Source organism: Ceratotherium simum, chromosome 40 (assembly GCF_057802395.1).
Source record: "Ceratotherium simum simum isolate JZ-2026a chromosome 40, ASM5780239v1, whole genome shotgun sequence".
In the NCBI taxonomy this organism is placed as follows: domain Eukaryota; kingdom Metazoa; phylum Chordata; class Mammalia; order Perissodactyla; family Rhinocerotidae; genus Ceratotherium; species Ceratotherium simum.
This window is the reverse complement of record NC_141939.1, coordinates 14,996,830-15,023,178: the sequence shown is the minus strand read 5'-3', so window position 1 is coordinate 15,023,178 and position 26,349 is coordinate 14,996,830. Positions and strand designations below refer to the sequence as shown.

The window sequence follows — 26,349 nt, the reverse complement described above, 5'->3', positions numbered from 1 at the left end:
AAGGAGGTTTCAGTAATGGTAAGAATAAAAACAAATGATGTGTAGACCACATGGTGATTATCAAAGGATCTAGAAAACCAAGTATTTGGAAAAGAATATAGAAACACATAGAAGAGCTAAATACAGGGGCTGGCCTGGTAGCGTAGCAGTTAAGTGCGCGTGCTCCACTACGGCAGCCCAGGTTCAGATCCCGGGCGAGCACTGGATGCACCACTTGTCAAGCCATGCTGTGGTGGCATCCTATATAAAGTGGAGGAAGATGGGCATGGATGTTAGCCCAGGGCCAGTCTTCCTCAGCAAAATGAGGAGGTTTGGCGACAGATGTTAGCTCAGGACTAACCTTCCTCACCAAAAAAAAAAAAAAAAAAAGAAGAGTTAAATATAGACAAGGTATCCCCCCAAATACTCGTTTCCAAACAAGACCCTCCTTAGAAAATGAATGTATGGAAGTTCTCACTCGCTGCCTCAAAGTCGTGGAGTAGGTCACAGATATCCTCCTCTGAAGAAGATGTTCAGTGGTGCTCTGGGAAGGAGGCAAGACACAGAGGCAGGGAGCAGGAGGTACGTGTAGGGGAGCAAGCGAGTGGGGGCCTGGCTGGAGAAGCCGGAAAAGCTGCGGCTGAGGCCTATAGAGAGCTTTCGTCTGCTGAGCTGAAGTGCTCAGGTCTGACGGGTGAAGTCACGAGGTACCGGGGTTCTGAGATAGGAAGATGGAATGAACAGTACAAACGGGGGGGGCTGTCAGGGCCTTCCACACCTGAGCCATCACGGACCTCCCAAGTACCAAATCCCTGGCAGTGCCCCTGGGCCTTCAACGCAATCTTTGATGCTGCAATCTAAAGTGAAGGAGGATGCCTCAAACAAGGAAGGGAAGGAGGGGAGCAGAGGGGAACGGTACCCCTGCGCTCTGTCCAGGGTGACTCACCTCATAGAACAGTCCCTCCGGGAACTGCTGGAAGCACTGAGCACACACAAAGCACTGCTCATGGTACAGTTCGCCATTACTGTTCACGATCTTCTCAGCGGGCGCAAAACCGCCCTTGCAGCGCTCACAAGTGGCGTTGGCCAGGGCATTGGCCATGTTGCTGAAACACACAAAAGACAAGCAGTCACAGATTGTCAACCTTTTCTTAGACTTAAGATCAAACAACACAAAGAACTGAGGAGCAAATTCTCTGTTCACAAAAATCATATTTTATGTATTATAAAGCCCAATTTCTTCCTTGTGTCTTACGTACTCAACTCAAACTGTTCCTGTCTCTTTGCCCTAGTATCTTAGGTTCTGAAAGGGCCTCCTGCTTGGAATCTGTTTTTCTTTAACATTTCTGACATTCCTCTTGCTAAATATACTACGGCAAGTGCCTACTACCTGTGAGAACTAGGGATAGAGATGAGAGTCAACAGTCGTCCTCAGGGAACTCGTAAGTAACTTAATTAAAACACCCCCAAGTCAACATCTCAAAGCAAATTTTTCTCCCTTCTGAGAACAGAATCTAAATTGCACATCCTCTGAATGCCATGTCATAGCCTAATCACTGATTATCCCTTTAGTTATAACCTGTTGAAAGCATCTGCTTAAGCAACTCTTAAAACCAGCCAAAATGCCTAGTCCTATAATCTAATTGGCAAAACAAATATTGAACACTAATATTATAAAATGTATCTTAAAATCATAGAATTTTACATTATGAAGGTCATTTTACAGAGGATGAAATGGAGGTTAAAAGAGGTGGACCAGACTCCAGGTCCCCCGCTCATAAGATTACAACCAGATTACAATACAAATTTCAAACACTTGAGAGGACATGACAGGGACACCACCACACTTTACAGATCAAGAAAATGAAACCAGGCAATCAAGGAATCAGACGAGCCCAGTGACTTGGGAACTCCCTCGCCAGTCATTTCACTACACCTGGAAACACATGCGAGGCATTCAATCCACAGCCCCAAGTTCCACCTACCCACTGTGCAGTTTGGAAGAAGAAAAGCATACCATTAAGCATGTAATCACATGATTATTCCCTAATGAGCCCCCTGCACTTCACATCAAGAACTGTTCTGATTCTGAAAGGCCTTGAAGTGGAGAAGGTCCTCTCAGCAGAGCAGTCAGTGGTCAGCTGTCCATATTGTAGCAAGTTTATTTCGGACGCCCACTCGGCACGAGCTCTCCCTCTGTGTCTGGTCCCCTGGTGCCACTTCTGACCACCCGGATTATTGAAACAATCCACTCGTGAAGTTACTGCTCATGTTCCCCTGAATCCCCTCAACTCCCCTCTGACGCAGGCAGGATGCGGGTCTCTGTTTACAGACACATTAACTGCCTTGTCCCATAGCAGTTTCTGAGTTTTGCTGTTTCCTTAGCACAGGTGTTCACACATACCTTGTTTCACCTCCACCCCACCCCAATGGAAGACAACTGTGCCTCCCTCCCCCTAAATATTCCAAAGAACAGTAGTCCAATTTTGTAGCCTTGCCATAACTAACCCCATGCAGAAGTACCATGTTCATGACCCCATACCCATCAAAACTCAGCTTTACTTGATAGGCTTAAATAGAGAATTAAAACGTCACCAAAAAAAAAGGAAGGGAGGGAGGAAGGCAGACAGCCTCACTATTTGGCAAACCTAGCCTAAGTTTCATATTAAAATGAATTTTCTATTTTGTCATCTCAAAATCACTGTGAGCTAGGGAGAAAAGTCCGTAAAATTCTCTTCTTCACCGGGCTTTACCGTAAGCCAGATGGACTGTGGCACTTTTAGCAAAGCTCCTGTGAAGATTTGTGATTCTCCCTTTCTTTTGACCAAAATTCACAGATGTCCATTGATGAAGAACGGTAAGCCCACATCTGCCCCAATAGTTCTTAGTACCGTTTGAGGATAAAATAAGAAAAAGTATGTAAAACCACTTTGGAAACCAGAAAATGCTACTCAAATATAAAGCATTATTATTAATTTTAAATCCTCTCAAAAGATTCACCAAATTCTCAATGATTTTAATAGAACTCTAAAAAAGCTGGAAAAGAAGAACATTCTGGAATGTCCTGATTCATGATTACCTAGATCAGTAGTTCTCAAAGTGTAGGGGCCACCATGACCCTTTCAGGAGTTTGGAAGGTCCTCCCCTTTTCCAATTACATCTCTGTGGGAGGCCATATTTTCTTTATATACTTTATCTAAAAAAATGTTATAATAGGATGACCGCAGCAGCAGATATGTGAAACTGTCTTTTATTAAGACAGACATTAACAAGATTTGCAAAAAGGTAATACAATGCCACTTTTCCCACCAAGCTTTTGTCGTTTTGGAAGTTATTTTTCATAAAAAATTAATATTTATTCAAATATTATTAATATATGAGTTTACTGTTATTTTAAATTAATAAATATTTTAAAATTTTCTCAGCTTTATTTTCTAATACAGAAAATACCGATGAACAAAACAAAAGCTCTCTGGGGACCTCAATAATTTTTAAGAGCATCAAGGGGTCCCAAGATCAGCACATTTATCACCGACCTGTTCATACTCACTATACTGTAGACTGCTTATATTCAAACTCAAACAGTCGAAGAGTCAGAAAATAGGTAGACACATTACAAAATCAAGCATATAAGTTTTTCCCACAAACAGAAAAAATAAACTAGTTTTAGAGATAACATAATATGTATTTTTGAAGAGGTATTCCTTTTAATAACAAGCAGGAAAAGAAAGGAAACAGAACATTAAAGGAAACTTTCAGGAAAAAAACACCAATAATCTCACCAACCTAGTGAACTGTGTACATTTCCCTTTCCTCTCTTGTCTTTGACCCTCTGGCACTATGTGTTTTTTTTTTAATAGACTATGTTTTAGAGCAGCTGCAGGTTCACAGCAAAACTGAGCGGAAGGTACAGAGACTTCCCACATCCCCCTCCCCGCAAATGCAGGGCCCCCCATTACAACATCGCCACCAAAGAGGTACATTTGTTACAACTGATGAACCTATATTGACCTATGTGTTTTTTTACAGTTGATTTTTGTATTTAATACTATATATGATAGAAGTTACTTTTTTAAAGTCATGAATGATAGTTATAGCTGTCACTTGTTATAATTAATTGGCTAATTTTTCAGAAAAGAATTTTCACTAAAAAGTGTTGCTGACAGGAATACAGACGTCGGGGAGTATAGATAGGTAAGAGCCTTTAGTAGCGACTCTTCATATCTGGCCAGTCATAACTGATTTAGCTGATCCACTTCCACAAATCACCTGAACACAGAAAACCTGAGCTTTCGTTACTCAAGTGCCTCATTTATCAAAGTATGTGAAACAAATTTTCTGGCATTAAAATGCAAAAATGTGTAAATCCAAAAAGCATCTTGAGAGATCACCAAGTATTTTGGCTATAATATAATTATAACTGCCCAATTACTCTTAAACAGAGCTCTGTATGAGTCGTGAAAAGAAATGACATCTGTTGCAATACGACACAGAATGGATTAATGGAAATAGACAATCAGGTCAAGTTAAATTCTCTTTAACTCTTAATTGACAAATTAGGGATTTGCAATAATTCCAAGCATACAGCTTTGAATAAAGTCAACAATCTTACAAGAGTTGGTCTAAATACTACTTTGTAATATTTAAAAAAAAACAACTGCTAAAACCCATTTCATAATATGAAGTAGACTAACTTTTTAGAGATAACGCCATGTTTTATTTACATGTACATATTTGCTAGTTACACAACATCCTTATTTATTCATTCAATCCCTTAGAGACTGTATTAAGAAAAACCCAGTTAGCCTACTTCAAATTGCTGGTTGTTAAACATAACAAAAATGTGCATCTTTATCAATAGTCTGTAATTCAGTTTTTCACTGTTTCCCTCAACATGCATCTTATCTATGGGAAGTTTCAGAGTATAAAATTTTTCTATTACAAATCCTGACAACAAAAACTCTAAACCTCCCTCTTCGACTATCTAATGAAAATGTGCTATTATCAGGAACCTACTAAAGACCAGGACGTGACTACTCTTATTGAAAGGCGGCATTTTCCTTCACTTGTGCATTTCAGGCCCTGGAAGTTTACAGGAGGCGCAACCTGCCTGCCTGCCGGAACAGGCTGCCCGGGAGCAGCCCCGAGAGGCCCCGGCCCCTCCTCTCCCTGGGAAGCCCCTGCTGAAAGTCGCGGAAATAAAACTGCAAATGGCTAGTGAACTGAAAGCCCTAGAAGCTAGATGTGGAAGGGGGGAACTCCTGGAGAGCGGACACTTACAATTTCGCATAAAAGTCACAGAACTCCTTGTAGACTTGCACGTCACTGTGTCTGCGCTGCAGTTTCGACACAGCCCTCTCGTCTTCACTGCCATTCGCCTGGTGGACACTGTTAAGGGCTGTCTGGGGTAGTTCTTCATTCTCTGGGATGACATAGGGGCGCGCCCTGCCCGGGAACGCCATCCGTGGGTGCTTGAGAGCTCGGAGCCCAGGGCAGAGAGCAGCGGGAGCTGGACAGGAGCTGGAGAAACAATATGCAGGCGCCCCGCTCCCTGCCAGGGTCACTCCCACTGTTCCCACACACGTCAGCCCCAGGCCTGCCAGGGTCGCTCCTGACCCTTCACGTTAAGAGCTCCAGGAGCAAAGCAGTCACTGGGCATAACAGTCTTGATTTACTGAGGCATTTTGGAAGCTCTAGAAAACATTCCACGAAGTTGTGACAGTCTTCGCTGGAGCGGCCTTCCCAGTGGACTGTGTCTGTACACATTACTACAGAAACAGAGGGCTGCTTGGTAGGCTCCCAGAGAAAGAAACATCCAAGTCTCTGGGTGTCTGTCCCACTAACACTGTGCTTCTCCACTTGGGTGGGCACAGGAATCTCTCAGAGAGCTTGTAAAACACTCCCAGCAATTCTGTGTTTCTAACAAGCTCTCTGGTGAGAGCAATGTTGCCGACACACTCTGAGGGGCATCATAATGTCCAGGGCATGCTTGCCAGCTAGGCCCTATGGCTGCCTTCCCCCAGGAGTCTGAGAGTCCCCGAAATTAAGAGTTACATTTGACTTTTATTTATCCTAGCACTTGGCACATAGTAAGAGTTCCATACTGCGTTCAATGAACGGACACACAGGGAAATACGGAAGAACTGGAGTTCCCAGCTAATTGTGTGACTTAGGTGAGCCAACGTGTCTTGGTCTTTATCATGACTAAGGATGCCACTGGCATTCTGCTATACCCACTTGACACTACTGTTGTCTTACAACAGTATTAGCCATGAAGACGATGATGATGCAGCACCATGGGCAATACAAGGGTCAGTGTCTTCTCAAGTCCCAGTCCTCTCAGTACCAACGTGCCATCCCACCAACACCAAGGTACCAAGGGGCATTGAGAAAGGAAATCTAGGGAATAGGTAAAAGGTACATTGACCAACAGAGCAGATCACACTCGAGATACGAGAGCCATGAAATCAACAGCAAATAGATAAAATGCGCTGAGGCTCTTGAGTCATAACTATGAATAATGAATGACGCCTAAGTGTTAGTAAGTGCTTACTATCATATCCCAATAAAGTAGGTATTATTTACAGATGAGGAATAACTAGTATGTGGTGAAGTCAAGATTTAAACTTACGTAGTCTGATTCTAGATCCTAGATCCTATGTTGTTTACTATGCGAGCAAATGTTAAAGGTAATTGCTGGAGAGCAAAACAGGTTAACTAGAAAAGATTAGGTAGCGGGTACAAAAATGGGACTAGAAGCAGAAAATGAGATCCAGTCTTCTCACTCTGAATCTTACAGATTTCAGAACACAGGTCAGAAACTCAAAGGCTGTGGATCCTGCCCAGGCCTCAGGCCTGTGGCTGATGGAACAACAGACTCACCATTTTTAAATATTTAAATGTTTAATTTTTTTTTTTTTTTTACAATGACCATGGGGACCAGAGAGAGGAGGCAGCAGGCATGCAAACATTCACACAGACACGCACACACACACCCTCTGACTCTGAGACCAGAAACACAATGCACTGAACTAGGTTAGGTAGCATGGTCGGAAGTGGGGAGCCATACGAGTCTCCTGTCCAGAATACTTCTTCTCTCTTAACCTAATTATGTTAAGAGAGATATTCACATTTCTACTTTACCTAAGACACTCCTCTTTCCAAAACTCAAAATCAATCTTTAATTATCTTTAAACTTCTCTATCTCAGTATACTGGGACCTAGTCCATGAACATAGGGACTTGCCCTCCCTAGGGAGAAGGTTCGAGACAATGACTTGATGGTCAAATAGAAGGAAGGAGGCCCACCACCACTATGCTCTCAACAATAATCCTTCCAACTTGCCAGTCTACTATTAGCTTTCAAGAATTAATTTATCCTGCATTAAAAAATAAACAAGACTAATATTACCTTCTCAGAGAGCTTAAGTGACTTGCACAAAGTCACACAGCTAGTAAGTGCAATGTCCCAAACTCAAATTCAGACGTCTGCCTCCAATGTTTTTGTTTGTTTTTTACCTCTTTATAAAATCCATCCTGGGGCCAGCCCTGTGGCTTAGTGGTTAAGTGCGGTCACTCGGCTACTGGCAGCCCGGGTTCGGATCCTGGGCGTGCACTGACGCACCGCTTCTCCGGCCATGCTGTGGCTGCATCCCACATACAGCAACTAGAAGGATGTGCAGCTATGACATACAACTATCCACTGGGGCTTTGGGGAAAAAAACAAAAAAAAAAAGGAGGAGGAGGATTGGCAATAGATGTTAGCTCAGGGCCAGTCTTCCTCAGCAAAAAGAGGAGAAATGGCATGGATGTTAGCTCAGGGCTGATCTTTCTCACACACACAAAAAATAAAATAAACAAAATAAAATAAAATCCATCCTGTACTGGTGCTTCCAGTAACTGATACATTTGTCCATGCCTAAAGAAAAAAGCTGTCAGGCTCTATTTGTTTATTTTCCTTACAATATTCTTTACAGTTCTTAATCCATACTAGGTCTAGTGATTGTGAATCATGTTCATTCTCCCGCCAAAAACATCATCAGATCCAAAATATTCTGCGACACTGAGGTAATGCTACTTGGAGACACCAACCTACAGGGCAGAACACAGAAGTAGGTACGAGGAGACTTCCCTTTCCTTTCAGTTCAAACAGTATCCAGGAGAGCAGGACCCAAGCTCTCTACCTTCCTTTAGCCTCACTTAACATGCCAAAAATGTCACCTCCAGGAGGGGAGGAACTTTGTCTTGTCCATGCCGGTACCCAAGCATCATGAAGAGTCCACCACTCTGCAGATGCACAGTAATTATCTGTTGGTGAACGAACTGGGGCTAATAATCCATCTACTTGATCTAGCAAACCATGAAAACAATGAAAGCAAATTAGTTGCCAGTCTGCATTTTGAGTCAGCAGGAGGTCTAAAAATCTAACTAATTATCTTCTTTACTTCATAACAACTGGTTTTATTTCTACCAGATAGAAAAGTAGAACTAAGAAAAAGCTAATGGCTCATGAGCATATGACACAATGAAGTCTCTTATCTGCCAAGGAATTAAAAATAACATGAAAGGTCTGCAATAAAATTTTTAACTTTTTATTCTGAAATAATTATTGAGTTGCAGCAAGTTACAAAAATTGTACAGAGAAGTCCTTTGTACCCTTCACGAAGTCTTCCCACTGGTTGTATCTTATGTAACTGTGGTACGACACCAACACCAGGAATCTGACACTGGCACAATGTGTGTGTACAGGTCTATGTCATTTCATCACATGGGTAGATTCATGCAGCCACCGCGCCATCAAGATGCAGAACTATTCCATCACCACAAAGATCCCTCTCATGTTATCTCCGATGGTCGCACCCACCTTTTCCCCACCCTGCCGTCTCTAACCCCTGGCAACCACTAATCTGTTTTTCATCCATATAATTATAATTTAGAGAGAGTTACTGCTATGGACCAAATGTTTGTGTCCCTCCAGAATTCACACGTTGAAGCCTAATCCCCAATGTGATGGTATTTGGAGGTAGGGCCTTTGGGAAGGTGATTAGGGTTAGATTAGGTCATGAGAGTGGGGCATTAATCCCTCTTGCCCTTAGAACAAGAGGAAGAGATACAGAGGACTCTCTATTGGCCATGTGAGGATACAACCAGAGGCGGCTGTCTACAAGCCAGGAAGTGGATCCTCATTAGACACCTTGATCTCCTGGTGCCCTGATCTTGGATTTCCCAGCCTCTAGAACCCTGAGAAATAAATATTTGTTGTTTAAGCCATGTAGCCTGTGGTATGTTTGTTATGGCAGCCCAAAGTGACTAAGACAGTTACATAAATGGAATCACACAGTAGTGACCTTTTAAGGTTCGCTTCATTCAGTCAGCATAGTGCCCTTGAAATCCATCCAAGTTCTATATATATCAACAGCTTCCTCCTTTTTATTGCTGAGTAGTATTCCATGGAACGGACATAACCCAGTTTGTTTAACCATTCACCCACTAAAGGACAGTTAACTAGTTTCCAGTTTGGGGCTGTTGTGAATTAAGCTATGCACAGGTTTCTGTGTGAACATAGGTTTTCATTTCTCTGGGATAAACGTCCAAGAGTGAAATTGCTGAGTTGTATGATAAGTGTATGTTTAGTTTTTTTAAGAAACTGTCAAACTTTTTTCTAGAGTGGTTGTATCATTTTACATTCCCACCAGCAATGTATGAGAGATTCAACTTTTCCACATCCTTGCAAGCATTTGGTATCACGATTATTTTTTATTTCAGCTATTCTAACAGGTGTACATTATTATGTACATGTATTAAGTTTATATACATACAGATTAGTACAAAAAGAAGTCAGAACTATCACTCCACCAGATAATCATATTGACAAGAAGGAAAAAAGAGTAATACATGTATTTGGGAAAAAATTCAAACACTACATTGAGTTATAAAATGAAAAGTCAAGTCTTTTAATAGTTTGCGTATGTGTGTGTACGTGTGTGTTCTACTAATCTTAACCATCCCTTTGATGAAACTAAAGAGCTTACTAAAAGAATGATTTGATTTTTGGTCACCAACAAGATATTAGGTTGAAATTAAAGCAAATCTGTTTTTGGTCTGTGTTTTGTTTCCCCCAGTAGCCTAAGTACAGCCAGGCTCACGGTTCTTACTGCTGACAGAGCCACTAGAGGACTGTGCTTGGACAGGAAATACATCCTGGCCGCCCCCACCATCAGCCTCTACATTGCTCTATACCATCAACTAAGTCGGTTCTATGGTGTCCTTCTGCTAAATCAGATTAGTGCTGGAAATTTAAATTTAAAAATTCTTTTATCTCTTCAAGTTATGCTATTTAAGGAATATTGTGTTAAGGGGAAGCAAACAGAAAACCTTCCATTTTTTCTCGTTTCCTCTACTTCCAGCAAGAACTATGTAAATGAGGGTGCTTGGCACTCAGTAATCCTAAATAGAACTCTTCAATAAAAGTCACCTCAATATGAATCAGTTTTATGGTCACAGGTATCATATATACTATGTAAATATTTTTAAACTGTTGAGTCAATCAGCGTAACAGCATTTATATGGATGTTCAGACAGGTTTGTGGTGCTGTCTTTTTGTTCACAATTTTGCCAGATCTCATTTTTTCCTCCTTTCCTTTCTTTTCATCACCAAGGAATATCCTAACCGGGAGCTGGGAGGGAGAAGGAAGGCTAAGGTTCTAAAAGAAGAAAAGATGGGGCACGAAAGAGCCCAGTCAACTTCCATCACATATCTCTTTCCCATTAGCCTCTCCCCAGAAGCAAAAGACATTGACAAGTTGGTTCTCAGAGAGAAATTGTCAGGGGAGACATTCTTTGCGCCTTACACATGCCACTTATGCTGAAACAACAAAGGAACTAACACAGTGAGGGTTCACAGGCAGCCAGGAAGGCTTAGACATGCCCACCACTGCAACTGTGAGAGTAAGCAAGCCCTGGCATTTTAGGGGCTAGTGGCAGCACGAATGGGCTGTCCTTCCTTTAGCAACTTTTTTATTAATGTCCGTAGCTTCTTAAAAAGCAATTGCTTGCATTAGCCCACTGTTTACTTACTTACATTATTTTACATCATGTCTGAACATATGGAACTTTTACTATGTGCTCATGATGCTCAGGACCTAAGGGGGTACTTAAGAAGTGCATGTCGAATGAATAAACAAGAGAATACAAGCCTCTATTTCTATAAGTACACAGTGTAGGTGGGGAAACAATATATGGACATACATACATGGTTTCTTCCATTATTCAAGCATATAACGATGCAGATTTCTACCTCAGTGCCCAGTGCTGAGCGAAAGAGGCTGTCTGTGTGCCCTAGTGTCTGAGTGAGGGTCAGTAACCATGTGGCCACTGAAAGGTTAGGTGGCACTCTTTGGCCAAAAGGGCCCAAAAGGCCTGTACAGGAGAGTCAGTGGGTCAATCACTCCTCTTATCCAGCTACTCTAGAGCAGAGCTAAAAGAAACATGCGTTCTTTTTCAAGAGGGTAATTTGAGGCCAAATAAACACCATAGCTCAAGTTTTATATCCAGGCATTTCGTTACTTTTAAACCATTTTTGACACTTAATGTCACTCTAAGAATGTAAACAATCCTTTTAGACTATGATTATAACCATGAGAAAAATATTTATTTTAATTCCCTTGGTTGAAATTACTACTGCCACAACAGCAGCATCAAAATAGCCCTTGAAATAGGGTGGGAGGCTGTTTTCAAAAAATATCAAAAGAGCCAGTTCTGTCTGAATAGTGGCCATTAAGTGGTTTTTGCTGAAGAACTAGGGTTTCCAGATGCCCATGATTCCTTAAGGTTCTTCCCAAGAGGTTCTATAATCTGATTAAGCCTCCTCATCACCATGGCTAATTTGGGTCTTTGGGAGATCCCACAGGACACGTCTGAACCACAAACATCCCTTAAATCTATCCAGAGTAGAGAGATTTATATTTCATAAACTCAACGTTTTCTGATCATCTACTATGTGTCAAACTCTATGACTTACGGAATGATCTACTGTGCAATGTCTTAGTCTTAGTCTGTTTGGGCTGCTATAACAAAATACCACAGACTGGGGGGCTTATAAACAACAGAAATTTATTTCTTACAGTTCTAGAGGCTGGATGTCCAAGATCAAGGCACCAGCATGGTCGCATTCTGGCGAGAGCCCTCTTCCTGGTTCATAGTTGGCCCCGTCTCCCTGTGTCCTCACATGGTGGAAGGGGCTAGGGATCTCTGTGGAGTCTCTTTTTTAAGGGCACTAATCCCATACACGAGGGCTTCATCCTCATGATCTAAGCACCTCTCAAAGTCCCCACCTCCTAATACCATCACTTTCGGGGGTTAGGATTTCACCACATGAATTTGGGGGAACAGAAACATTCAGACCATAGCAGGCAGGATCTGGGACCCTGGCTGAGTGCACCTAACAGCTTGTTAGATGCCAAACCACACACAGCATATTTGATGTTAAGTTGACCAAACTCCAGCGTCCTGTAAAGAATGCTGCAGGGCTTCAGATTCCATCAGTCCAGCTAACTCTGTGATTTCAGCGTTGGATTTCAGTGCTGGATTTCAAAACAAATTCCAACTCTGACATAATACACAGCCAAAGATAAATACCTACTTAGAGATATCATACAAAAAAAACCCTGCTCAAATACTTAAAGTCTGGATATAATCATGAGCATGGTTGCCAAAATTAAAAATCAACTTTTTAATAACTGGTATTTTTTAATTAAAATTCCCTCAAAGAGCAACAATTAAATTATGTGCATCACTACCAAATATTTCATCTAAGCGGTTTTTTAAAATCAAGCTGAACATTTTGACTAATTGCCTCTAAAACACAGGACTCTGATATAGGATAAAGGCAGTGCTAACAATTGTTTTACCCCATTCAACAGATAGATTTACATATGTGGATGGCTAAATCAAGCACCCGGCAATAACTACTAGAATGAAGCTTCTCCAACTTGAGTCAAAGGCTTCCATGAATACTTGTTATTAGTGCCATTGAGTGGATTCCGACTCCTAATGGCCCTGTGGACAGCAGAGCAGAGTCCTGCCCGGTCGTTCTGCACCATCCTCTCACCTTCTGGTGCTGTTTTTAGACAACGCTCCGTTGCTATTCATAAGGTTTTCACGGCCAATTTTTCGGAAGTAGGTGGCCAGCTACTTCTTCCGAGTCTGTTTTAGACTGGAAGCTCCACTGAAACCTGTCCACCATGGGTGAGCCTGCTGGTATTTGAAATCCTGGTGGCATAGCTTTCAGCATCACAGCCACACGCAGCCGCCACAGTATGACAACCGACAGACAGGTGGTGTGGTTCCCTGACCAGCAAACGAACCAGGCCATGGCAGTGAGAGTGCCAAATCTTAACCACTAGACCACCAGGGCTGGCTTCCATGAATACTGGGTATTCAAGTTGTTGAGATGCCTGGTTAAATTACCATATGGCAAAATGAACTATTTTCACTGTGATTCTCCATCCTACTCAAATGGAAACTTTAATCTGATTTTCCCTTACTACTAAAAACAAAATAATCATGACATACAAGTAAAAATAATGGAGCTGGAAAGTTCTTTCTCACTTCCAGCTACCAGGACAAACGCACTGTGTTTTCTTTCAACAGAGAGGGAGCAGAGACAAAGGTTGGCCAGAAAAGGATATGGAGTTGCACTGAATATGCCATTTTGCCTTCTCTGTTAAAATTGTTTCCTAATCCTTGACTGCACAAGCACAAAGAAATTACTCATTACAATAGGGGCAAGAGAGTGAGAGAGAAATAAGGTGCACATCTTCTCAAACTAACTGAAAATGAGGAAAACTGCATGTTTGTTACCTGCCAGCACTGGCACTGCTCATGGGACCACGATCAGAGCCGGGAAGAGCCTCTCTGGCTTCGTTACAGCAGGTTAGAAAGAACTGGAAAGGGGCCGGCCCCATGGCTTGGTGGTTAAGTGCGCGCGCTCCACTGCTGGCAGCCCGGGTTCGGATCCTGGGCACGCACCGACGCACCGCTTCTCCAGCCATGCTGAGGCCGCGTCTCACATACAGCAACTAGAAGGATGTGCAGCTGTGACATACAACTATCTACTGGGGCTTTGGGGGTGGGGGGAGGGAAGAACTGGAGAGACTGAGTGAAAAACTTCATCACCTAACGAAGGTGGAAAGAACAGACTGGAGTGATCTCCCTCCTCAGCATCAATCACCTTTCCCAGGCCTCCAACTCGTCCAAATCCTCAGACCAGACCAGCAGTGACAAGCAGGCAGTGACGGAGAAGGCTATTTGCATCTGATTGTAACACTCTCTGAAACAAAACTTACCTAAAAGTTAGAGATTATTTTTGGTGCTGGACCAAAGATTTACAGCACCCCACACCTTGTGATATTTTAAGAAGTGTGTCCATATCCCTCATAAGGAAAATGAGTGAAAAGCAACTCAACCTCAAGTTGAAAATTTTCAGGAAGTAAACTAGCAGGCACACTTTTAATCCTAAAATCAACAATTAAAATACAGTGTGTCCAATAAAAGAGGATGAGGTAAAAATTCCTCCTCTGGTGTCTGAAGGAAAACTGTCCTGGTTCTCGAAGCCCACAGGCAGAAGAGCGGCCACTCAGGAACCATCGGGCAGAGAGCAGAGGGACAGCATGCAGCTCTACGCTGCCTCGGGGCCTGAGGGTCTGTAACACTGGACAGGTCCTGCAAGTGCTCCGCGGCTCAGAAACACTCTGCCCACAACAGGCGCAAAGTACTGCAAACAAACAGTTCAGTTACTCAGTCTTAACCACTTTAATGACTATTGACAGCGTACTCAGAGGCCCATTTCTTGGGAAGAATCTCTCTCTGGACGATCTCTAGAAAAGCTTTCCAACATTACCCAACCACAACAAATACCCATCCACAAAAGACTTCAGCGTATGAAGGTCGCGGAGCCTGGGGAAGGAGGAGGAAAGAGACTAAAATAAAGGTTGTCACAGCATCCTCTCCTTCCTCCAGGACATTCTCTTAGATTAACAGGTCTATTTTATCCAGAGACATTCTGAACCATGTGCAGAGAAAAATCAACAGAGTTCAAGACTCAGACACCTTCCCCTCCTCACACAGACACAACAGAGCTGACTCACTACCTCCAACTACCACCCTGTCTCTACAATAATGAAGACATTCTCAGCACAGGAGGCAACTCGCCATAGAAAGAAAGACACAAAACTAGACTGAGAAAGCAGCAGAATGTGTAGCAAAAAGGCAAAATCATTAATAGCAGAAAACTAAAAAATGATTTGAAGAATGCGGCTGCCTCAGTTTCTGCAGCCCTTTGTGCAAGTGTGAGCACTCGGGGACAGCATCACTGGACTGCAGCGTTTTGTTGGGTAAGTTGAATTTCCCTACCCCGTCAGCTCAAAAGTAATATAGCTTATCACAGAAAATTTACAAGAGGCAGAGAAGAATCATGCATATTCCTGCCATCTGGAGATAAGCACTTTAACATTTTGATCTCTATTCTTTTTAAAATACATATACATATATGATTTTAAAAACAAACAGGATTGTTGCAAGGCGCTCACTGGGTATCCTGCTCAGTGGATTAGGAGTGGGTTAAGATTTAACGTTCTGTTCCGCACTGCAAAGGTGCTCCTTATCTCCTCAAGAACACCGCGAGCCCCTGAACGTAAAAACTTGCATAGAGTCTTCATATCAAGCACCCTCACCAGAAACTCAGACAACTCACTCTAACTCCTGGCCTTCAGCATGAGTTTCTCTTCTCAGTAAAAACAACTCACTGAACTATTGTCTCAGTAAAAATAACTCACCGAACTAGCAGTTTGAAATCTGTAATCTCTCTCACAAATTTCCTCTCACTGGATCCCCACAGCCACTCAAATAAGCAGTCTGTTTGGTCAAATGAAAGACCTTTCTTTTTTTTTTTTTTGTGAGGAAGATCAGCCCTGTGCTAACATCTGCCAATCCTCCTCTTTTTTCTTTTTTGCTGAGGAAGACTGGCCCTGGGCTAACATCCGTGCCCATCTTCCCCACTTTATATGGGACGCTGCCACAGCATGGCTTGGCAAACAGTGCGTTGGTGCGTACCCGGGATCCAAACTGGCGAACCCCAGGCCGCCGCAGCAGAGCTCACACACTTAACCACCTGCGCCACTGGGCCGGCCCAAAAAACCATTTTTAATATACCATGAAATACTACTCAGCCATAAAGAAAGACAAAATCATCCCATTTGCAGCAACATGGATGGACCCGGAGGGTATTATGTTTAGTGAAATAAGCCAGAAAGAGAAACACAAACAGTGCATGATTTCACTCATATGTGGAAGATAAACCAACACATGGACAGACAGAACTGTCTGGTGGTTACCAAGGGCTGGGCGGTGGGGTTGGGCACAAGGGGTGAAGGGATGCACTTATATGGTGACTGACAAACAATAATGTACAACAAAAATTTCACACACACAAAAAAAACCATTCTTAAAATTCTTTCATAGGTTGGGTTATTTTTCTCTGACTTTTTAAACATCTTCACTGGAAAATGTCTCTGCAGCAGTTCCTCCATTATTCAAATCATTTCCCCCTGTTGTTCATATTGTGACCCACTAACATATATTCTCACCCCTTAACACCTTTTTAAAAAGATATATTGTGGGGGCCGGCCCCTGTGGCTTAGCGTTTAAGTGTGCGCGCTCCGCTGCTGGCGGCCCTGGTTCGGATCCCGGGCGCGCACCGATGCATCGCTTCTCTGGCCATGCTGAGGCCGCATCCCACATACAGCAACTAGAAGGATGTGCAACTATGAAACAACTATCTACTGGGGCTTTGGGGGAAAAAAATGGAGGAGGATTGGCAATAGATGTTAGCTCAGAGCCGGTCTTCCTCAGCAAAAAAGAGGAGGATTAGCACAGATGTTAGCTCAGGGCTGATCTTCCTCACAAAAAAAAAAAAAAAAAAAAAGATATATTGTGTTCTGACCAAAATAGACAAATTTGAGAAAGCCTTGTATTTCATATATAGAACAACAGTATTTTTAGCTAAGAGTGTCGAATTAAGAGAAGCCCAGCTTACCAGGGAAATCCTTCTAGTGTGGCTATGAGCTCCTTATACGGCTTTGGTGGCCGTCAGCACCAAAACTGCTGGCTCTACATCACATTCTTATTTTAGTTCTGACTCAGCCAGGGATGTCTCACTCAACACTGACCTTCAGCTAAGTTGGCAGAGGAAGTCAGTGGGAGTTTTCATTTTGTGACTAAGCTTAATATGAGGTCTACTTTCCTCAATGGTAAAAGAAAACCATGAGAATTTCAGTACGGAAGGATAAAAAAAACATTTTACACAAGTCAAGCGAAAACAACCCTTTCAAATTTAAATCTACATAACTTTCATTGCCATTTGTTTTCTTTTTAACATAGAACATGCTTTTATGTATATTTTACTGCATTAAACAACATTTAAAAATATTAGACAAGATCAAGTAGAAGAAATAAATTTTTTTTTGCTAACTTTAAAAAGGTTTCTTCTCTTTCATTAACTTTGAATTATGTGAAGTCTGTACAGAAAGGCAAGGAATTGTTTTAGCTACTATTACTTAGATTTTCTCTTTAAGTATGATCAAAAGTTGTGGAAATGACATAAGGTCACAGGAGGCCTGACCACTAGCAGGGGTCAGTGTAATGATGTCCAGCCCACAGCCAGGGTTTCAGTTTCTCGTCGTCTTCATGTTCCTCCTCTTCTTCTGGCTCCTGTGCTCAGCTCTTCTGTCTCCCTACAGAGCTCACCATCCCCTGTCACAGAATGAAGTCTGGGTTTTTAAAAGCAGTTTAGGGGCCGGCCTGTGGCATAGCGGTTAAGTGTGCGTGCTCCGCTGCTGGCGACCGGGGTTGGGATCCTGGCTGTGCATCGATGCACCGCTTGTGAGGCCATGCTGTGGCGGCGTCCCATATAAAGTGGAGGAAGATAGGCACAGATGTTAGCCCAGGGCCAGTCTTCCTCAGCAAAAGGAGGAGGATTGACATGGATGTTAGCTCAGAGCTAATCTTCCTCACCAAAAAAAAAAAAAAAAAAAAAGAGTAAATAAATAAATAAATAAATAAAAGCAGTTTACAGGGTTAAGTAGGAAGCTCTTTGTTCAACTCCTTGAGCTCTTCTCAAGAACATGTATTCTATAAATCTAGCAATAACATATAAAAGTATGGTAATTATGACTGCAGACAGACCAATCATTTCCTTGACGGAGTATTACTGGTGTATCTTTGGTGGGCCGGTTATGGAGTTCCTGCTGCTCTGTGAACACGGTCTTTCTCCTTTGCCAGCTGGCACTGGGGCTTTTCAGTAGAGGGCGCTGAAGCGACCCACAGGAGGAAAGGGGTCTGCGTCCTGGACCTGTGTGCTCATCAGCAGGCTCCTGGCTGCCTTCTCCGGCACCAGTCCCTGAGGCACACACAGCTTCCTCAGTGTCTAGCTCCCGCGGGCATCGCAGCCAGCAGCAGCCAGCTTTCCTGGCAGCAGCCCCTGGTGGCTTTGCAGCAGGGTTTCTGGCTCCTGCAGTGCGTGGCAGCCTGCAGCACACCGACCCCTGTGGAGTGCCTCAGCGAGACACCTCACCTGAACAGCCTTCCCGGGCACCCTGGAGGGAGGGTCTCCTACAAGTTCAGATTCCTAGCAAGTTTCCCTGGTGCGGTGCCCCAGTAACTTCTCTGCCATTCCGTGAGCACTATGTCCTGCGGTGGGGAGGGGGCTCCTCCTTGGGAGGCACGCTGTCTCAGCCCTGGAGTAGTGGCTGCTCCTCAGAGCTGCTATGCCTACACTCCTCAGCATTCTCTTTACTTACTAGCCAACCCCTTATTACTCCAACCCCCGTTAGAGTTAATAATTCTTTCTATCTTTATATTAAACTTTGCTCCTTCAAATGACTGTGTGGGTTTTCTCTCCTGATTAAACCCAGACCCACACAAGAGGCCAAAGTCAGAACTCTTTACCTGACTGTTTTTAGACCTCATGGGCCCTTTATCCAATATGAGGCACACATCCCACTTAGCAACTTAAAACAACTGTATCTGCATTCAAAACTAGGAAGGGACGGGAGGAGTGGATTCTAAAATAAAAGCACAGCATAATAAAATGGTCAGCTAGATGGGAGTCCAAGTCAGTCCACCCCATTCTTTGTTTCTCCAAGCCAGAGGCCACAAATGGACTCATTGTTCAACCCAGGACCAAAGGATATGGCAGCCCCCGCCGCCCAGTATAGACCAGGCACCTCCTTCCTGTTAGCACTCTCTGGTACATGGGGCGTGTTTGGCAGCCAGTCAATCTGGGTTTCTATAATATTTCACACTGGGCGTTACCCCAGGCAAGAGGCAAACAAGGATACACACCTCCGTTTCAGTCCTCAAGAAACAGAGGAGGGGCCGGCCCCTTGGCGTAGTGGTTAAGTGCGCGCACACCGACGCACTTGTCAGCCCATGCTGTGGTGGCATCCCATACAAAGTAGGGGAAGATGGGCATGGATGTTAGCCCAGGGCAGTCTTCCTCAGCAAAAAGAGGAGGATTGGCAGATGTTAGCTCAGGGCCGATCTTCCTCACAAAAAAAAAAAGAAAGAAAGAAACAGAAGAGGAGAATAAAGGAACCTTTAGTAAGCTCTCACTCCTCTCGACCATTAGAAGGAGGGTGATGAGGAGAACTGCAAGCTTCCTGAGCACTCACCATGCACCAACACATTTGGTGTGGGGTGTTCTGAGCTCCTTTACTGGGACTGCTATACACAGTTTCTTGGTCAGGATCACGCCTGTGTTTCCCTTCCTGTCATACCTCTCCTGCCATATAAGAACTAAGCAGCAGCCTGCTTTCTGAAGAGTCCCTCAATTTCAGAATATGGTGACAAGGCCCAGGTATACCGCTTAACACTGACAGGCGTGGCCTCTCTCCAGAGGCACGTTCATGATGGGGCCACCTCCAGAAAGCAAAGCTCCAGGAGGCCTCAGGCCAGCCTGTGAGGGCTCTAAGACTGCATCACATTTCTGAGCTATATATATGTATATTTCTGTGTGTGTGTGTGAGGAAGATCAGCCCTGAGCTAACATTCAATGCCAATCTTCCTCCTTTTTTTTCGCTGAGGAAGATTGGCCCTGGGCTAACATCCGTGCCCATCTTCCTCCACTTTATATGGGACGCCGCCACAGCATGGCTTGACAAGCAGTGCATCGGTGCGTGCTTGGGATCTGAACCGTGAACCCCGGGCCACCAAAGCGGAGCGTGCACTTAACTGCTGCGCTACCAGGCCAGCCCCCTGAGCTATATTTTCTGAGGGGGATCAAGCAAAATCTAAAATGTAATACAATAATATTCTGAACAATTTCTGACACAAAATGAACTTTTATCATCTATTCTCTTTTCTCCTCATCTACCACCCTCTCCATCCCCATAAATATAAAAACTAAAAGGGGGCCAGCCCCGTGGCTTAGCAGTTAAGTGCGCACACTCCGCTGCTGGCGGCCCGGGTTCAGATCCCAGGCGCGCACCGATGCACCGCTTCTCTGGCCATGCTGAGGCCGCGTCCCACATACAGCAACTAGAAGGATGTGCAACTATAACATACAACTATCTACTGGGGCTTTGGGGAAAAAATAAAAGTGGGAGGACTGGCAATAGATGTTAGCTCAGAGCCCGTCTTCCTCAGCAAAAACAGGAGGATTAGCACGAATGTTAGCTCAGGGCTGATCTTCCTCACAAAAAAACAAAAACAAAAACAAAAACAAAAACTAAAAGGAATGGTGTTCCTTCCATCATTCATCCATGATGAATTAACATGACAGTCCCTGAAAAGTGAGTGCTGTGTGAAAGATGGCAGCTGCCACAATGGAACAGAAACCTGTAGTCATTCTTCCCTCCCCTTCACAGACATCCTGTAGAAGATGTCTGTGACCCAAAACAGGTCAGTGACTAATGGGCTTCACAGGAGCTGTCTTTGCTCAGCCTGCTTCCCCCTCTCCACTCCTGCAGGACTCCCTGAGGACATTACTCCCTCCTTTTCCTCCTGGAACTGTGCCTCTACTCTGCCACAAAGAGTGGAGAGTGACCATCCAGTTCCCACCTCAACCACAAACCTTCAAGAAATAGTATTTCTAAAGAAAAATGTGCAGGGGCCAGCCCTGGGGTGTAGCAGTTAAGTGTGTGTGCTCTGTTGCAGCGGCCGGGGGTTCGCAGGTTCGGATCCCAGACACGCACCGAGGCACCACTTGTCAAGCCATGCTGTGGCGGCGTCACATATAAAGTAGAGGAAGATGGGCACGGATGTTAGCTCAGGGCTGATATTCCTCACAAAAAAAAAAAAAAAGAAATAAAGAACAATGTGCAAGAGAGAATCAAGAAAAAGGCCTGGGGAGGGATGGAGCGCAGGGAGACGATTTCAGTTACTTCTGTAATTGAGGCATACACACACGTGTGTGTGTGTCTTTTAATATTTAATTACTGTGGGAGATCAAAATTGGCCACCCTGAAATATGTCTCTTTACCTTGATTATTTTCTCTGACGGACATCTGACCTCCTTCGAACTGCCTAAAGAATTTAACATAGAAGGCCTGTTCCAGGAAGGAGCCACTATCATATGATAGCTATAATATAATGTAAAATAGATGTTACAATAGGAAAGGCACCAACAAGCCCATCTTATCAAAGATTCTCTCTCTCCCAGGCCACATTCTCTAGGTGGGCCTGCAAAGGGTTGTCAGACAAACATTTACATTTGTAAGGGAAATCTACATTTGTAAAGTTATCTCCCTTTCTGTACTGGGAAGAGAGGGGATGACCTCATCTCTAGAAACTTACCAGCGTGGAAGGTGAGGCCTTAAATCTGCATAATAACCTTACTCTTGTTTACTGTGCTTTTCTGGTAATCTCCCATAACTGACTCCCCCCACCCCCAACATCCTCCTTTGTCTTTAGCTGAAGATAGTATTTAAGATGAGAATCTCTGTCTTTTTTTTTTTTTTTTTTAATGAGGAAGATGAGCCCTGAGCTAACATCCATGCCCATCCTCCTCTTTTTTTGCTGAGGAAGACTGGCCCTGAGCTAACATCTGTGCCCATCTTCCTCCACTTTATGTGGGATGCCACCACAGCATGGCCCGACAAGTGGTGCGTCAGTGCGTGCCCGGATCCAAACCGGGGCAGCCAGCAGTGGAGTGTGTGCACTTAACCACTATGCCACAGGGCCAGCCCCGAGAATTTCTGCCATTTTGTTGAGAAACTCAGTTTCCCTGGTTTCTCCCATGTATACATGTTATTAAACTTTGTTTGACTTTCTCCTGCTAACCTGTCTTTTAATTATTTGGCCAGCCATAAGAACCTTAAGGGAAAGGGCAGAGGGGGATTCTCTCTCTCCCCCAACATTACTTAATACTAAATGAAACTTAAACCCTCCTGACTGTAGGGCAGGGCAACCCCCTGCCCTGGTCCTGTCATAAACAGAACTGAGCCATGGGTTTCAGGTGGGAAAGCAAATGTGCACCTGGAGACTCCGTGCCTATCCATCCTTGAATCCAAACCTTGAACCAAGCATAGCAAAGCATAAAACAGAACAAGCCCTTTTCATGGCATAAACAAGGAAGCAAAAATGTCATCAAAACTAACCTGGCACCAGGTCAAATCACTAAACTGGGAAAATAGAAAGAACAAAATAACTGAGTTTTCAGAGAGCTTAGAATGTAATCTACTACAAAAGCAAATCAAAGGATGAAATGCTGAGAATAGTTCAAATAAACTAATAAAACCATACAGACTGAATATAAGTAAAAGAGCTGTCTAACCTCTAGGGGTAGCATCTGTGAGGGCTGCATCAAAAGTCCACGTTTCACTCTACTAAAAGCAGCAGTCATTTCTACTCTTCCACAGATAGCAATATTTTAAACTATTAGAGACTAATGACCACACGACTATTTATCCTTTCACATAAAACTGCTCTGAAATAAAGGAAATAATTCTGGGTTAAAAGAAGAAATGAAAAAAAAGCCCATCAAATCAATTGCTAAGAGTTAAGATGCTGGCAGAAGTGAGGGACAGAACAAGAACGGTTCAAAGGGGCAAAACCAAAACTCCGCATTGCTGCCATGTGAAAGCTTACGGGTCGCACTTCCTGGAACGGAGGGGGTGAGGGAGGAGGGGAAAATCACCTGGTACAGTTTATCACCCTGAGCACAAATATAATCAGAATAACAACATTAAAAAGGCTCATAAGGCAAGGTCAGTGTTTTCTCATCCAGAAATTAATTTGTGTACTTGCTACGAATGGTATCGACTGCCTCCAGGTAAACTGCTTATATAAACAAACTTGAACAAGCCAGTTTACTTTCCTTTTGTTGAACATTTCCATGTAAATGCAGACAGCCTGAGGTGGTATTTCTGAGCCCAGAGGCCACAGCCCTGGGGCTTGCTCTCCCTCTGTAGAAGCTGCTCCGGTCAGGTCATGAGTCACAATTCGGTTGTTAGTAGCATTTGCATTCCTGCTTGTATTTTCAAAGCTGAAGAGGAAGAGAAAAGCACCTGGAGGCTTTTCTGCAGCTCATTACCATTCACTTGGCCCTAAGCATCATTTTGTGCCAAAAGGTCTGGCACTGCCTGACAAAGAAAAAACTGTCTAGAACCACAAGAATTCTGAGTACTTTGGGTTTTCCTTCTTGATTTCATCATACATTCTGAGAATGTTCTTTGCTAGACCTTGAGACACCTCACTCCTACATTGTATGTGGCTCTAGCACTTAACTTTTAACAGGGTACCTTTCAGCGGAGAGAAGGTAGCTGAAGTCCAACAGATTAAATTACTAACACAGGTACTTAGGAAGCAGACCAACTAACTTATTGCTTTTCAAACAGACGTTGCTTCCCCAATAGTAAAAATGGAAAGGATTCAGTTATCTGATATTTAAAATGAAACACAATAAATCCTCTCTAAGTAGCTCTAAATCTGTTACTATCAAAACACTCTCTCCTTTTACAAGTCACTTTCAGTCGGCAAATGGAGAAACTCAAGCTCCTAAAAATAAGTGACTTGCAAAAGTCAGTTACTAATGGCGACATCAGACACTGGCCCCAGTCTCTGCTAACCCAGACTCTACACAGCTAACTTAAGTGGCCCACATTCCGTGAGCCAAGTCCGTATTTTCAAAATAAACTTAAATTGTCCTACAAATGAAACAAATCCACCTCTGCCCCATGGAGGTTAAGAGCAGTATTTTGAGATGTTCACATTTCTCAGTCCAATCTCTTTTCCCCCACATTTTGAGAATTTCACTTTGTAATAACGTTAAGGAAACATTTTTCTTGTTCAAAACAAATTTTGAAAGGCTTAATAATTATAATAGGTAGACACCCTAGATTAAGGTAAGGAGTCTTATCTCTTTCCACCCTCCTCCTCCCACCTACCTGCAAACTAGACACACCAGAGCCACCAACACTGAAATCTGGGGTCGGTTTTGTGGGAGAAGAGGGAGAATCCTCCTCCACCCTTTCCCTTAAAGTTCTTATAACTGGCAAAATAATTAAAAGACAGGTTAGGGCTGGCCCCGTGGCTTAGTGGTTAAGTGTGTGTGCTCCGCTGCTGGCGGCCCGGGTTCGGATCCCGGGCGCGCACCGACACAACGCTTCTCCGGCCATACTGAGGCTGCGTCCCACATACAGCAACTAGAAGGATATGCAGCTATGACATACAACTATCTACTGGGTCTTTGGGGGAAAAAAATAAATAAATAAAATTTAAAAATAAAATAAAATAAAAGACAGGTTAGCAGGAGAAAATAATACCAAGTTAAATAACATGTATACATGGAAGAAACCAAGGAAATTGAGTTTCTCAACAAAATGGCAGACATTTTCATCTTAAATACTATCTTCAGCTAAAGACAAGGGAAGATGTTGGGGGTGGGGACGGAGACAGAAGGCAGACAGAAATTACAGTAATCAAGGGTATGCAGATTTAAGTCCTCTCCTTCCTTACTGATAAGAGTTTCCAGATAAGTCGTGCCCCCCCCTTCCCAGTACAGAGAGGGAGATACCTTTACAAATGTAAACGTTTTGGTAAACAGAACTTTGAAAAGAATGGGCTCAGCAGGAACCCTCCCAGTCTGTCACTCTTAAGTTGTAAGTTTGGGGGAACATGATGTCTAGATGAGGCACAACCACTAATAAGCCCCAAATAAATGATAAATTATGTGATAGTGACATAAGAGGGAAAGGTTAAAATTGTGCCATTCATCAAGACACATATAATAAATTTTTAAACTTTGATTATTGAAAATTTCAGACAGATATTAAACTAGTGAGAATAGTAAAATGAACCCCATCAAACCCATTACTCAACTCCAAAAGTTATCAAATCATGATCAATTTGTTTTATCTATTCCTCAACCATAAAATATTTTGAAGCAAATTCCATACATCATATCATTTGATCCATAAATTCTTCAGCATGTAACTATGATATATATTTAAGTTCTTATTTCCTACAGGGGTATAACGTAGCACAGTGAATTTTGAAGGAGGCTCAGTACAGAGATGATTGAATTTCACTGTTTCAAAATTACAGACTCTTATGTCGGGGCAGGCTGTCCTCCCCTAGCTTGGAACTCATGCTCTCCAGAGCAGAGATTCCCCAGCAGCTGCCACAGGACCAGAGGAAGGTGATCAGGAAAAGAATCCAGAGTCTAGCCATTGGGCCCCTTCTCTTCTCAAGTCACTTCCACATAGCATCACTGCTTCTGTTTTATACAACACAGTCCCCAGGAAAATCCTGTCTGGAAAAGATGATTCTTTTAAAAGCTTCTGACTGAAACTTCTACTCCTTTTCTGAGATTCTCAAATGAAAAATTTGCTGTACAGGGCCGGCCTGGTGGTGCAAGCGGTTAAGTGCACACGCTCTGCTGTGGTGGCCCAGGGTTCGTCGGTTTGGATCCTGGGCGCGCACCGACGCACCGCTTGTCAAGCCATGCTGTGGTGGCGTCCCATGTAAAGTGGAGGAAGATGGGCATGGATGTTAGCCCAGGGCCAGTCTTCCTCAGCAAAAAGAGGAGGATTGGCAGATGTTAGCTCAGGGCCAATCTTCCTCACACACACATAAAAAAATTGCTGAAAAAGTGATTTCTGTATTTTTTGGGGGGGAGGGTCTGTTCTTGTGACAATCAGAAGTTCTAAAACCACTGATTGGTTTTCTGAAATGGTGTGATACTTCTCCATTTCTATTATGAATGAAAGTTAAGTCACTGGTATGTACCAGTTTCAAATGGTAACTGAATCAATCTCAGTCTCTCTTTCTCTCTATATATCTCAGACGACCAATGTGGGAGACCAAAAATTGGCCA

At 43.3% G+C, this 26,349-nt stretch overlaps 1 protein-coding gene across 4 annotated transcripts in view; it reads right to left on the bottom strand.

Annotated features, from left to right (window-relative positions):
* LIMS1 (LIM zinc finger domain containing 1) overlaps positions 1-26,349 on the bottom strand; it is a 170,384-nt gene that overhangs the window by 27,648 nt on the left and 116,387 nt on the right. For 2 of the 4 annotated variants that reach the window (XM_087426336.1, XM_014791706.2), the window contains exons 1-2: positions 5,260-5,456; positions 926-1,085 (exon numbers count right to left, since the gene is read on the bottom strand). In XM_087426336.1, coding sequence (XP_087282462.1) covers positions 926-1,085; positions 5,260-5,441 — 342 coding nt within the window. In that variant the 5' untranslated portion in view covers positions 5,442-5,456. Of the gene's footprint in view, positions 1-925; positions 1,086-5,259; positions 5,457-26,349 lie in introns of those variants that run through there. The other 2 variants (XM_087426338.1, XM_087426337.1) reach the window with 1 other exon arrangement.